General features: G+C 46.2%; 1 protein-coding gene across 2 annotated transcripts in view; it reads right to left on the bottom strand.

Moving 5' to 3' along the window:
* The window catches only part of KIAA1549L (KIAA1549 like), a 189399-nt gene that overhangs the window by 63801 nt on the left and 110877 nt on the right, over window positions 1–14721 (bottom strand). For both annotated transcript variants that reach the window (XM_045578144.1, XM_045578143.1), the window contains exons 5-8: window positions 13223–13442; window positions 12300–12433; window positions 6298–6460; window positions 3784–3843 (exon numbers count right to left, since the gene is read on the bottom strand). In XM_045578144.1, coding sequence (XP_045434100.1) covers window positions 3784–3843; window positions 6298–6460; window positions 12300–12433; window positions 13223–13442 — 577 coding nt within the window. The remainder of the gene's footprint in view (window positions 1–3783; window positions 3844–6297; window positions 6461–12299; window positions 12434–13222; window positions 13443–14721) is intronic.

Here is a 14721-nt window from a genome sequence, read left to right as displayed (position 1 = left end):
GAGAATTATTTTTAACTGATGGAGAGAGAAGTAAAACCCACAACTGAGACTCAGAAATTACTTCCCTGAGGCCATAAATACCGAATAATCCCCATGGAGGGCATAAAGCCGCTCTCTTTCTAGGGCCCTTGGGAGGGACTCGCAGTTCAGCTGTCAGCGGGATTCCTGCCGACAACGAGAAAACGCTCAGGTGCCGTTCCCACTGGGGCAGGCCCCACAGAGGCCCCTGGGAATCCCCCCCTGACACAGCCTACCCCGGGCCCCAGACAGGAGAGCCCTGCTCTTGCTCATTCAGAGCTGCCCCTCTAGTAAAATCTCATAATCAACTGCTGAAGGGTTACCTCTGAGTTGGCCTTTCCTGACCAATGGGAAGAGTAGGAGAGAGGTCATAGGACACGGAGAACTCCATCATGGGTTGATTACTTTGTGAGAATCCCAGTGACATTGAAGAAAGAGATAGCCAGGTGAAGAAAAAGCTCCAGAAGTAATAGCAGTGACGATGGTACAACGCTGTGAATGTATTTAAATGCCACTGAATTGTACATTTAAAAATGGCCAAAACGGAAATGTTCATGTTGTGTGTATTTTACCACAATTTTAAAAGTTGGGGGTCGGTGGTGGGGGAGGTGTTCCAGGAAAGTGAGGAGGTTGAGGGAACCTCCTACCTGGTGACATGGAATCAGCACCTGGACAGCTCCAATGTGCCTCCTTGTTCTACGCCTAGAGACTGTGTCCTTAGGAGGCAGCTGGGCCTGAAAGTCCCAATGATCAGACCTGGTTCTGTTTCCTGCATTCGATCTGAACTGTTTTATTGGTGGTTGAATCCCACACATTCGGAGCCAGAAGAACCTGAAAGTTCATCTCCTGATTTCTGATTCTAAGGGAGAGAGTGGGACGACCCCAGGGTCTGGGTGACTGGCTCAAGGACACACCCGGTTTGTAGGTAGCAGAGCTGAGGCCAGAAGGAACCCTGCGCTGGCTGGGTCTGGAGCATTTTGCCCCTGATGGGTGAAATAGAGACAGACTTCAAACCTGAGCTGGGCTCTCACCTGTCAGGCAGCAATATTAAGTCTGTACCTCTCCATTCTGCTGGACTGCAAGACACAAGGACAGCAGAGTAGCTCCTGGACTCTCTGTAAGGGTGGGCTGACCACAGGAGTCACCCTCAGCCAATGACTTTCCACCAAAAAGAGACCCGCACTCAGGGAGGGGGGAGACGTATGCAGTGTGCAAATATGTAAGTTCAGTGGGCATACAGAGGAAAACACGGCAGGGTTTTATACTCCAAACTAAATAAAGGAAAGTTGCTCCAGGTTATCGATGGGCAGTAGGGAGGGTGCCCATGATGGCTGTCTGGGAGTGAACGGCAGAGTGGTTGGTTTTTCAGGGGGCTGTGGGTTTGAACAGGATGAACAAAGCTCTCTCCAATCTCCTACCCCTTCTGTAACTAATGGTAAAAGGTTTGTGGTGGCTGCCCATGGCATGAGAAAGAGCCAAAGCAAAGGAAGATCGTTCTGAGCTGGTTTCGGTCCCTTCCCACCGAGCACTAACTGCCCCAACTGCCCCAAAAACACAGTGATGGAAGCCACTGTTTCTTCTGATCACCAACAGCCACAGCAGCAACAAGAAATGAGGGTTAGCCGAAACCGGTTTGGCTCAGTGGATAGAGCATTAGCCTGCGGATTGAGGGGTCCCGGGTTTGATTCCAGTCAAGGGCATGTACCCAGTGTGGGTGGAGGGGGGAGTGCAGGAGGCAGCTGATCGATGTTTCTCATCGATGTTTCTAGCTCTCTATCCCTCTCCCTTCCTCTCTGTAAAAAAATCAATAAAATATATTTTTAAAAAGAAAGAAAGAAAATAAGGAAGGAAGGAAGGAAGGAAGGAAGGAAGGGAGGAAGGAAGGAAGGAAGGAAGGAAGGAAGGAAGGAAGGAAGGAAGAAATGAGGGTTACAGAGGTGAGGGTACAGGTGTCAGGCCCCAGGAAGATCCTGAAAACAAGCCCATGTGTGGAGTTTATTAAGGTGAAGTCACTGCAGTAGAGGCACAGGCAAACGAGGGCAGGCTGAACCAGGGGGTCATCTCGGACATCTAGTGTTCGAGAGTGGATGTGCTTCCATTCAATGTAAACCTTCCCGTTAACAGAAGGGGGAAAACCTCTGCACATGAAAAAGCAGCATTTCTGGTGGATTAAAAAAAAATGGTTTTGTGAATGTTACATAACCTGCTGGTTTGGAAAATGTGTTAGCACTGTCTCTCTCTTGGGCATACACTCTGGTGAGGTTTATTTTTTAAAAATTTTAAACACATTTCTTTAGTTTGTCTTAGCAGGTAAAAAAAAAAAAAAAAAAAAAAAAAAAAAAAAAAAAAAAAATCTCTGCATATCCATGGCTCCACAGGAGAGAAAGAAAAGCAGTTTTCTGCAATTTAGGAGAGGTCTCAAGCAGGCCCCCTCGCAAGGCTGTGCTCCTGTGCCTGTGTGTAGGCAGTGGCCCGTCTTGCCTGCGCAGCGTGGGAGGAAGAAACGAGAAGGGAGGAAGTGGAAGGGAGGAAGCGGGTTTTAGATGGGCTTGCTCGCCCAGGCACATCTTCCACAATTTATGGGACCTCACGTCCCCCTTGCTGTGGGCTAGACTGCTTCCTCCCAAAGTTCAGGTGCCGAAGCCCTAACCCCCATTCCCTCAGAAGGCGACTGTACGTGGAGGCAGGTCCTTTAAAGAGGGAACTGAGGTAAAATGAGATCATAGAAGTGGACCCTAATCCACTATGACTGTGTCCTTATAAGAAGAGGAAATTAGGACACAGACACACAGAGAGGGAAGCCAAAAAGAGAGGCCACAAGAGAAATCAACCCTGCTGGTACCTCGATCTTGGACTTACAGCCTCTAGAATCGTTGAAGCCCTGCCACCCCAGTCCGGGGGACCTTCCGTGGCAGCCCTAGCAGGCCACTACCTCCCCCCCTGGCCCTTCCCTTTATGGCTGGCCTGCTCACGTTTCCTCCTAGAAACACCTGCCTTCTCTCTTTGCTGCCAATCCTTGCTTCTTGGCTTTTCAGAACTACTGTAGGGATTTTGAAAAACAAGAACTGTTTTTGCTGTTTCGTAAAGCTCAGCTGGGAAATGTCAAGGGGAAAAAAGAAAATGCCACCCAAACACCCTTCTACTTCCACCCGCCCTCCTCGTCAGGACACGCCTGGGCTCCACAGGACTGGTGTGGGCGTGGGCTTCATGCCCGGGGGGAGCCGCGAGTGCGTGTTGGCATTCCTCTGACTCCCACTGGCGTTCTGTGGGGCAGTGCAGAAAGGCCTCCAGTCTGGACACAGACAACCATTCACACAGACACGCCCTGCACGTCCCCAGGTAAATGATGTTCCTCCCGAGTGGTCCACTTTCTGCAAAGAGGGGGCCACTAGCTGGGCCTTGCAGCTTGCTATTTTGAATGGCTTATCTAATGTTCATCTTCAGGGTGGTGTGTGTGTGTGTGTGTGTGTGTGTGAGAGAGAGAGAGAGAGAGAGAGAGAGAGAGAGAGAGAGAGAGAGAGAGAGAGAGAGAGGGAGAAGAAGAGAGAGAGAGTGTTTTCTTGTTTCAGCTTATTCCACCCACTCTTGGTTCTGTGAAAGTAACTTCCTGACTCATAGGACAATAAAAGGATGCCAATCTTATCACCGAGTAACATGCAGTTTTAATTTTTTAGGTTTTTTTTTCTTTTTGACATGCAGTTTTAAAAAAAACAAAACACAACAACCAACCAACCTGGTAGACTGAAAGGGGAAATAAGAGATTACCTGTAATTACCCAGTAGTCTCTGGTTGTCTCCGATATGTCAAGGTTGGGATATTCCAATGCTAGAACAAGTAAGAAACACATCAAATCACTTTCACGAGTTTTATATGTAAACATTGTTAAGGGACATGGACGTAGGTGACAAAATATGAAGCAGCTGAGTCCTGCTTTATCATCCTGAGGAGCTCCATGCCATGCAGGCCCGAACTGCCTTGCTGTTCAGAAAACGAAAACACTCAGCAAAGAGCTCCCTTTCTGACGAAGAGTTTCTGCTCTTTCAGTTTTTCCATCAAAACCTCTTAAGTGGAACCCGTTCTGTCACTTTCTCTTGTAAAATACCAAACTGGCACTACCATTTTCAGAAATTTTTCTCTCTCGAATGTGTTTTTCCAATGTCAAGGACGAAGTTTAGCAGCCCAGTGCTCGTTAACAAACATCTTTTGACAGGTGCAGTGACCATCAGCATTCATACATGTAAAGGGCTTAGCACAGCACTGGCACACCGTAAGTGCCCAGCAAACCTTAGCTGTTGTGATTATCAAAATATCAAGATGAAAGAAAGTAAATTCTTCACTTGCTGCCAGGTGACATGATACTTTCCTTTATGATACCACCTTTTGCATTAAGCCCAGTTATATTTCCTCACTGTGAGGAAATTCGTAAAAACTTGCTATTAAACAAACGTCCAAAAAAATTTTGGAATGGCTATCCTGTGCTAACACATAGCCACACACATCATCTCCCTTGTTTACACCATTGAAAGCAACCACAGAAGAACGGAAAGGATTTTGCTAATCCTATATAATAAAAGCCTAATATGCTAAATGTCCAGTTGTCCATTCAACCAATCAAAGTGTAGTATGCTAATGATATGCTAAAGTCACTCAACAGCTCACTATGATGTGCACTGACCACCAGGGGGCAGATGGTTGACCAGCTGACCAGTCACTACGATGTGCACTGATCACTAGGGGTTAGACGCTCTGAACGGTAGGTTAGCTTGCTGCTGGGGCCCACCCGGCAGATGGGGACTGAATGAGCGAGAGGGGTTGGACATGCCCTGGAGCCCTCCCGGCCAACCTCCCATGTCCCTCCCCAGCCTCAACTGTGCACTGGTGGGGTCCCTCAACCTGGCCTGCACCCTCTCACAATCTGGGACCCCTTCAGGGAATTTCGGGCCACAGTTTCGGCCCAATCCTGCAGTCCAGGCTGAGGGATCCCACTGGTACACAAATTGGTGCCCCTGGTGGGCCTCTAGTATCTATAACAATAAAAGCAGAATATGCTAATTAGACTGGACATCCTTCCAGATGAAGCCGGCGGTGCACCCAGGGGAAGGAAGGCCTACTCTTCACGAATTTTGTGCATCGGGCCTCTAGTGTGATTTATAAAAAGTCTGCTCAGTGACCTTGGGAAAGGATCAATCATTACATTTAAGAGCACAAATCTTTACTTCCTTTGGGTACCAAGTAAGTGTCTGGAGACAGAATTTAGGCTGCATGGTCTTCAAAGCCTGTGCCTGCTGCATGGCTGCATGTAACTGAGGCATTAATGGAAGACGAGCCACAAGGCTATGGGGACTTCTTCAAGGGAAGCCACGATGCTGATTGCTGGGAAACCAAATCAGTTTCACTGAAAAAGAGATGTTGACAGGAAGCCAGAAAGGCTGGTCAACAACCTTAATTGCTCTAACTTTTAGTTGAGATTTTGTTAGCTGAAGCAGAATCTACCTTGTCCATGAAAGTTTCTGTTATTTCCTGCCTAAGGGCTACATGTAAATTTCTGTTTATGTTGCTTAAGATGTCTTCCCCAAAGCCTCAATAAAAGGGGATGGCAGGGCCAGAGCAGGAGTAGTTCTCCCACTAGTGTTGGACTACCGCCTGGCCCCCCAAATCGCCAAATTGAATTTCTTCAAGTCTCTTTTCATTTGTGTGCGGCCCTTCTCCAGAACCTGAACCCTGAATTGGAACTCTTTCTACGCAGGCCGTGAAAGAGAGTCCTATAGCGGATGGCAAATTAGCTGCACTGATATCTGTAGCCAGGCCCAAAGGCCCCGGGACATCTGCTGATGGTAGGAGCGGGGGAAATTACAGCAATCCGTATCGCCACGAGGGCAAGCGCCCTACCAGGTGGGCTTATAACCTCAGAGGCAGACGGCGTGGGCTCAAATTCCATGCCAGACCAGCCGTGTAAGTGTGGGTGCTCCACTAAACTTAACAAACTTTAGTTTTCTTACCTGCAAAAGGGTGCTAATAATTTTGCACCGGCCTCAGAGGGTGGTTGCAAGGAGTATATGAGAGAAGAGGCATGCAAAGAACAAAGGCACCCAGCCACTGCTGGTTTCCTCAATGTGCAATAATAAATTTGTCGTCAATGCCATCTCCGTGTTATCACATAGTCCAGCTGTTTCACGGCCGAAGACTTCGTGTGCAGCCTGGCACCATGGGTGTTTGCCAAATGGAGAAAGGCCCCCCCGGGGACATGGGCAGGGTCCCGCGTGACGGGGACATACTCACGTTCAGCGATGGAGAGCGGCGGGTAGGTGAGGTAGAACCCCACCAGCTCGGCCGAGAGCTGGCGGAGGAGGCTGCTGGCCATGGTGCCATTGAGGAAGGAGCTTCGGTTGGCCACCGCGTACACCAAGGTGACCGTCTGGGAGGCATTGGACGTGCTCACGATCTGAATGGACACGGGAGGAAAGGGGAGGGAGACATGCCTGATCAGATGGGGGTCTGTTTCAGGGAGGCCGTGGGAGAAGACGTTTCTGAGGGAAATTGAGGGGAGGACTGAGAGGGAGGCGGGGGAAGAGCGAGGAAGAGACAAGAATAACAACGGTGGTCACTCACTGATCGTGGGCTCCGTGCCAGGCATCGTGCGAAGGGCACCTTATCCCATCTAACCCTCACCGCCACCCCAGGAGGTGCATCCAATTAGGATTCCCTTTGGCAGAGGGGGAAACTGAGGCCCGGAAGGACCAGGGGGCTTGCCCAAGGTCACACAGCTAAGAAGTGACAGAGCCAGGATTCACACCTAGGCAGTCTTTGAGGTACTAACCCCTGGTGTGTATTTTCCCCAGGGGCTAGACGGCCTCAGATTGCTCCTACAGCACGGATATGTTCCATTTAAGGAGGACTCACGAGCTCAGATAGAAAAAAAGCTCAAATCAAATTTGGGGGGCCGGTGGGGATTTTCAAGTTGGAAGTTCAGGGAATGTATAAGCCCAGTAACAAATAGTGATAAGAAACAAATTCAGATACATCGATAGCTTCTTTAGAGAGTGATTATGGTTTCTTGCGGCCTATGAGTTCAATATAGGACATGTAAATATAAGCATGAGATGGTGTGTTTTTCTTCTCTCCTTTTGTCCAAGTCGGTTTTTTCGTTACTGGAAAACGAGGTTTTCTGGGTCAGGGTACGGACAAAAATATCCCACAGATGAGATTTGAAAAGCAGATGCAGTAGGAAGTCATTCCACTTCGGGAGGCAGCATCTGTCTGCTCCTTCCTCCTCCCCACCCACGTGCCACCCCCTCTTGTCCTGTTCAGCACCCCCGGAGGCAGACCCCTTGTGGACCAGACCACTCCAGGGGGCTCCTTTGCCCTCTGGCTTTAGCTAGAGGGAGGTCAGTAGGTTGGAACGTCTCCAAAAGGTTGCAGGTTCAATTCCCAGTCAGGGCACATATGGGAGGTAACCAATCGATGTTTCTCTCACATCAATGCTTCTCTCTCTTCCTCTCTCTCAAAAAATAAATTAAAAAAAAAACATTTTAAAAAACATCCTTTTTTTTTTAAGGGAGATCAGGAGGATGTGGAGAGAGGGAGAGTGAGATCAGAGTATTGGTGTTGGGGACTCCCTCCCTGTGGGGTCAAAGCTCCCGATAGGCAGCTAGGGCCTCTGGCTTCCTGTAACTGTTCCTTTCCCTGCCCTCTGAGTCCCAATTGTTCCTGTTTCGGGTACTGCACCGTCCCCATGGTTTCCCCAGTGCCTGTCAGGCTTCTGGGAAGAGTCCCTTCTATTGAATCTCCTCAGATTGTCTTCATTTGAGTGCCCTTTCTTCCGGCCAGGGGCTGGCAGCTCTCCGTCTTTCCCAGACCTCTGTGTGCTCAGACATCTGTGTGCCTGCAACTTTCCTGTAAACCCTACTTTGAAGAAGGTGGTCAAGAATACCTTCTTCTCGTTATTTTCCCCATGCACGGAAGTTCCTTTTAAATTATCTTATATGGTCACAGAGTATATAATATAGTCCCATGACTAATGACCTAGGGCAGTGGTCGGCAAACTCATTAGTCAAAAGAGCCAAATATCAACAGGACAACGATTGACATTTCTTTTGAGAGCCACATTTTTAAAACTTAAACTTCTTCTAACGCCACTTCTTCAAAATAGACTCGCCCAGGCTGTGGTATTTTGTGGAAGAGCCACACTCAAGGGGCCAAAGAGCCGCATATGGCTCTCGAGCTGCAGTTTGCCAACCACGGACTTAGGGAGTCAACATTGCTGGTCAGGTCTTACAACTGTCCTCTCTGCAAGTATTTTTGGAATGTGGTTTTAGCCACAGGTATGCATGCCTCGCTCTCAACTTACCAAAAAAGGAAGGCACTTCCTTCTGAACAATTCAAAAGACCTCTCTGTACTGTCACCCATAAAAGTTACCACTAAAATAACTTTACAGCCTTTATCTCCAACCTTTATCTCTACATGAACATTTTATTTTCTGCTTTTCAACAAAACCCACTGGGTCCCAAACAGCCTGCAGTACAGGTGCCTCTGTGCACACGGTACTTGACCAGGTAATTATAATACCGTTACAATAAGCTGTTCATTAGTAACAGGAAAGTCGTAAAAAGGAGGTTAGAAAACATAGGCATCCCATTTATGCAAGGTTGCCAGAAAGCTGCAGTTAACACTCTCCAAGTCTATCCCCTGCAGATCACTGAGGGAGGGACTGAGCAATAGACACACACCCAGTAAGGTCTGGGTGACGTGGAAGGCGCTTACCTGTCAGTCACACCTGGGAACAAGCCAGTGGCTGGAACAGGTATGGCCACTCGCAAGCTGGAGATTTGCTACTTAAGCTCCTGAACAAAGGGACCCCCCTCTCTTGCTGCTCACACCTGACTCCTGGCTTGCAGGGGCTCCCACACCCTGCATTCACCCACGTGGCTCACGGCCACGTGGGACCCACGCAATAGACTGAATCTGGCCTCATGCTCTCTCAGACCCCCCTCCATGGAATGAAAACTCTGCACACTGGCTTTGCTTTTAGCGCTACAAAAGCCCCAGCTGCTCCGGTTTTAGGACTGAGATAAGGGACATGAAACTTTATACAACCTGAGGAGTGTCACTCCACGAAAATAAGCCTTTTACCACATTTATATCTTCACGGGAGGGTGGGGGGGAACCTCCGGAAATACTCATCCAGCAGCATCCCAAGAATCCAAATCCCACCGCGATGGAGGAATCCCATGTGTATAATCGTCTAATATTCTTACCTTTTTAAGCTAAGAATATTTTTATGGGAGTATAACTGACCTATAACATTATATCCGTCTCATACATTTCTATTGTGGTAACACACATACATTTTACCACGTTAACCATTGTAAGTGTACAGTGTGGTGGCGTTAAGTACATGTACATCGTTGTGCAGCCACCACCAGCAGCCATCCATCGAACAACCACCTCCCATTTCTTCTTCTCACCAGCCCCTAGCAACCACCATTCTACTTTCTGTCTCTATTAATTTGAAAAAATGTAATACCTTTTATAAATGGAGTCATACACTGCTTGTCCTTTTTGTGTCTGACTTATTTCACTGAGCACACTGTCCTCAAGGTTCATGCATGTCATAGCATGTGTCAGAATTAAGTTCCTTTCTTAGGAGGAATAGCATTCCGTCGTATCGATACACCACATTTATTTGTCTGTTCATCTGTGGGTGGACACTTGAGATGCTTCTACCTTCTGGCTGTTGTGAATAATGCTGCTACGAACATGGGGTATACAAATATCTGTTCAAGTCCCTGCTTTCAATTATGTTGGTTATATATCCAGCAGTAGAATCGCTGGGTCATACGGTGATTCTATGTTTAATTTTTTTGAGGAACTGCCAGACAGTTTTCCACGGTAGCCGCGCCATTTGACATGCCAGGTGGTGGGCTCGATTCCCAGAAGGGCGTGGGCAGGAGGCAGCTGATCAATGATGCTTCTCTCATCAATGTTTCTATCTCTCTATCCCTCTCCCTTCTTCCTGCTCTAAAAATCAATAAAAATATATATTTTTAAAAAGTTGTTGATAAACAGCCCTAGCTGGTTTGGTTTAGTGAATAGAGACAATCCACTAAACCAAACCAGCTAGGGCTGAACCAAAAATTCTTAATTGAATCAACTGTAATCTACCCTCTAATATCAACGCTATACAAGTAAAAAAATAATAATAATTTTAAGTTATATTTTCAATAACTTTCTAAACAAACTAATTAAATATTTATGTTGTCTCATTCCACAGAGGATCCAAAGTACTTCACAAATTATATTTAATACAATGAAATGCAAAGTTGTAATTATAAAACCAGGTTCTGGAAAAACAGATTAAAGACAATCCCAGGGGAATGGCTGTCATTCAGCTATCTATGCATGACACAGGGGCTGAGAGAGCTACTAAACCCAGGCAACAACTTGTCTCTGGGCTTCCTGGCGGCCAAGGCAAAAAGAGAAATGAGGTTCACCCAGTTAACCATTCATTCCTAGAGCTATTAAGGAGGAACTATGTCTTCCTTTCGACAATAAAGATTTTTTTAAAGGAGGTATTGCCTGACCAGCATGGCTCAGTGGTTGAGCATCTACCTATGAACCAGGAGGTCAGGTTTCCATTCCTGGTCAGGACACATGCCCAGGTGGTGGACTCGATTCCCAGAAGGGGGGGGGGGGGGGGGGGCAGGAGGCAGCCAATAGTATTCTTCTCTCATTAATGTTTCTATTTCTCTATCCCTCTGCCTTCTTCCCGTTCTAAAAATCAATAAAAACATATTTTAAAAAAGAGCTGTTGATAATCTCAAAGGCATCTAAAAACTATTTAGATACAATTTTCAAATTGCTTGTTGTAGTCTTTTCCAAGAAAGGTCTCTTACTTGCTAAAGCCAAGGACCACTTTCTTATTTCGGTGTCCCTCCCAGTGCCTGATGAATAGCAGGTGCTCACTACGTCTGTGCTTCTGAATAGAGCATGTTCTAGCTCTAAGCAGATTCTACCTATGAAGTTCCAAATGCCATCAGAAACAAAAGCTCTCCCACCAAAGAGCTGAGTCATAGTCCTTACATAAATCTTAAGTCTGTGACACGTTTTTAGATTTTAGTCTAAAATAAACCAAATCATCATGAGACACTTCCACTTTGGATTGATCTAGAAAAGGAAAGCTTCTCATTCAAATTCAATTGAATGCTTTCTACATCAGATTGGCTTTGCTGATAATTCACTTATGCTAAATGTCAATTTCAAAACCACTGAGTTTCATTGCAAAGGCTTTTAGTTTAGAGACATTGGCTAGTTCAGTTAATTAGAGAAATTTGGTGGCTGGATAAATACCATTAAGAAGCATCTGTCTTTAGTGGGATGGTATCCACACAATTGCAAAAAAAAAAAAAAAAAAAAAAAAGGTCTAAGAAAGGCTTCTGATAGCATATCTACTGAAAATCCAGGAAATTGAAATATAGTAAACCAGGAGTGGGATTTTCCTGGAAAATAATCCATGTGTTTGTCAAAAGTTTCACCAAGGACCCCATTTCTACTTTGCATTGATGCCAGTGTAGCCAGTGTGGGCTTTGGCTCAAGTCTTTGTTCTATTTTGTACCAACTATGTGATCTTCTGGAAGTTTCTCACCTTTCTCTCAGTTTCCTCCTCTGAAATGATAATGATAAACCTCAGAAGGAAGTTTTAAGTATTATGTAGCAAAATATTCATTAAATACTTAGCACAGTCCTGGCACATAGGAAGCCCTAAATATATAGGTGTGTGTGTGTGTGTGTGTGTGTGTGTGTGTGTGTGTGTGTGTGTGATGTTAGGTGACTGTTTATGTGGATATTTGGAGAATATCCACATAAACAGTCAATGAAAATCACAGAATAGGCACATCTTAGTGAGTTAGCTATTTAAAAATGATTCATTTTCTATGAGACAGTTGACCTATCTTACATAGCATATTCTAGTTCCGTTTTTAAAAATAAGAAATGTATTGGAAAGGCCTGAGGCATCTTCACGTGGGAAAATAAACATAAAATCCCAAACCACAGCAGGTAAAGAGCGACACAGCACCCATATTCCAGACAGCCTCATCAGTGCAGGACTGACTGGACTCAGGGGCCCCAGAGTGACACTGTGTCCTGCCTACATCACACGCCCAAGTGCAAAGTACCATTCACCCCGGGAAGCTTTGAAACGGGGGACCACGTCACCTCTTGCCAATGTCTATCTGCGTTATGACTGGCCTCTGTCAACCACCAGCTCCAGCGCCCTCCTCACCTGAATCGTCAGGTTGCTCTGGGCGCTCAGCACCTTCCTCTCGGCGTCCTGGAAGGCCTTCTGCAGCCTCTGCTCCATGGTCTGAGCAAACCTGCAGGACTGGATGTTGTCAGACGGGCTCACAAACTGAAGCACTGGAACGAGAGTAATAAATCCACACTCGGGCTCAGTAGCAGTCCTAATATAAAACCACCATGTTTACATCAGAGCAATCAGGCGAGGGAGGAAGACAAGGTTTGGCTGTAGTTTTACTAGGAGGAGTGGCTCTTAGCATGATTGATAACCTAGAAGAATTAAAAAGTGTGATGAGACCCGAGATCCCTTGAAATGCAAAGGGCTTCTGTGATTCCATTTGATTGGAATATGTAGACATCTGCTCCACGATGCTTAAAAAGAATAACCTAAGGCATCCAAATGCCTTCTGCTTCTTTGGAGGGGGGAAATAATCAAGTGGCCTGCATGGCTGAGTTGATGAAGTCTTTCCATTCCAATGGTTTCTCTATCTATGCTTGTGGTTTGGAATCAGCAGGAAGCTTGGAAGAAAGATCCCAAAGACTAAGCTCAGAGATTCTAATTCAGTGGCATCTGCCATGTGTTGCTCCAGAGCATAGCTTTTATGGCTACTTGCTTTTATCAGTACCCATAATGCAGAGGGGGGGAAAAATAAAAACGACAGTCCTTGGTGCACAAAAGTACCAATTGTATACAGCAGGATGAAAGGCTCCTCTGAAGAAGTATTTCTAATAAATCCAGGAAAAATGTAGGTTGATGTGCAAGGCACTTGGACATTGGATTAGAATGCCCTTTGGGAAGGAACAAGAGATGACAGAGTAGCTAACAATGGAGTTTTTTTAAATGGGTGTCTTCCTGGCACTGCCCCTGACCCCAGAAAGGAGAGAATCCTTTTGTCCTGAGCAACTTGCCTGTTTTCAGCTGGAAGTAGCCTGCAGGCTGGGGGTGCCACGGGGAGGCGAGGGCCGCCACGGACTGCAGGCTCGGGGTATGCTGCTTCAGGTCCGCAGTGATGTTGCTGACCCCGTAAACACCCAGCATCTCGGTCACCACGGCAGGCAAGTACACCAGCCTCCCTTTGGTAGCGTAATAACCAACGGTGACGTTATGAGAATGTTCCAGAATCTCCACCTGCAAAACAAAGGGACTCACAGAGCTCAGAATGTGTTTCCACTTGAAGTTCTTGGGGTTTCCCAAGACCATTTAGCATGGCTGGGGAAGAGGATGTTCTCGTTCAACAAATATTCTAACAGCCCTATAAAGCAAACAATGACTGGCAGGTCTCAAAATATCAGAATACAACAAAATATAAACTACAATATGTTGAACCTACATAGAACAGAATTAAATCTGTGGGGTTTTTTTATCCCTTCAATGCCTCAGGATAATCCCGTGAGCACTAATTATCTCCCAAGATGGCAGGCAAAACCGATTTTTAGGGAATGGCATACTAAAAAAAAAAAAGCTTTGTTATATTTCTCATCATTGATGGAAATTAAGAGGCAGAAGTGAGAAATCAAGTGAGGGTACCTTCAGGACAGGAGTCAAAGAGTATATGAGGTGACTTCCTCTCTCTAGAAGCTGAGAGAAGAATGGTTTAGACGTCACCCATTCTTGACATGTAGTTGGTTCAAGACTGAGGCGGGGGTGGGCCATAAAATGAGTTTCTCTTACAGCTGAGTCCTAGGAGATAGGATCATCTGAGCTCTTCTTAACCCAACTGGACGGTTTTGAGGTTTTAGACTTTATTATTTGTTTTTGCTTTTTGACTTAGGTTTTATATTAACAAGTCAGGGTGTGGTGTGTGTGTGTGTGTGTGTGTGTGTGTGTGTGTGTGTTATTTTCTTTATTGATTAAAATATTACATATGTGTCCTTATCCCTCCATTCTCCCCCCACTACTCCCCACTCATGCCCTCACCTCCTGTCCTCTGTGTCCATTGGTAAGCTTATATGCGTGCATACAAGTCCTTTGGTTGATCTCTTCCCCTTACCACCACCCTCCCCTATCTTCCCTCTAAGGTTTGTCAGTCTGATCGATGCTTTTCTGTCTCTGGATCTGTTTTTATTCATCTGTTTATGCTGTTTATTATAAGTCAGGGTGTTTTAACCACCCACTTTCCCCCCTTATTGTGGCATCTCCATTAGTAGTGTCACATGCATTTGCCAAAGAGATCAAGTAAATTGGTTTTGCAACAGGCTGGCTATGCCTTTGGCTCCTCCACACTTAGCTTCCAAAGGTGGTCTTCCAGACAGCTGCCAGAGGGGAGGGGATGCTGGGGCTGGGTGGAAGAGTTAAGGGGTTAAGAAGCATACATTGGTAGCTTCAAAACAGTCACGGGGATGTGAAGAACAGCATAGGAAATACAGTCAATGATTTGTAATAACTACATATGGCGCCAAGCTGGTAC

This window comes from Pipistrellus kuhlii, unplaced genomic scaffold (assembly GCF_014108245.1).
Source record: "Pipistrellus kuhlii isolate mPipKuh1 unplaced genomic scaffold, mPipKuh1.p scaffold_m20_p_9, whole genome shotgun sequence".
NCBI lineage: Eukaryota > Metazoa > Chordata > Mammalia > Chiroptera > Vespertilionidae > Pipistrellus > Pipistrellus kuhlii.
Note: the sequence above shows the minus strand (reverse complement) of the source record. Positions and strands in the feature narration are given on the sequence as shown.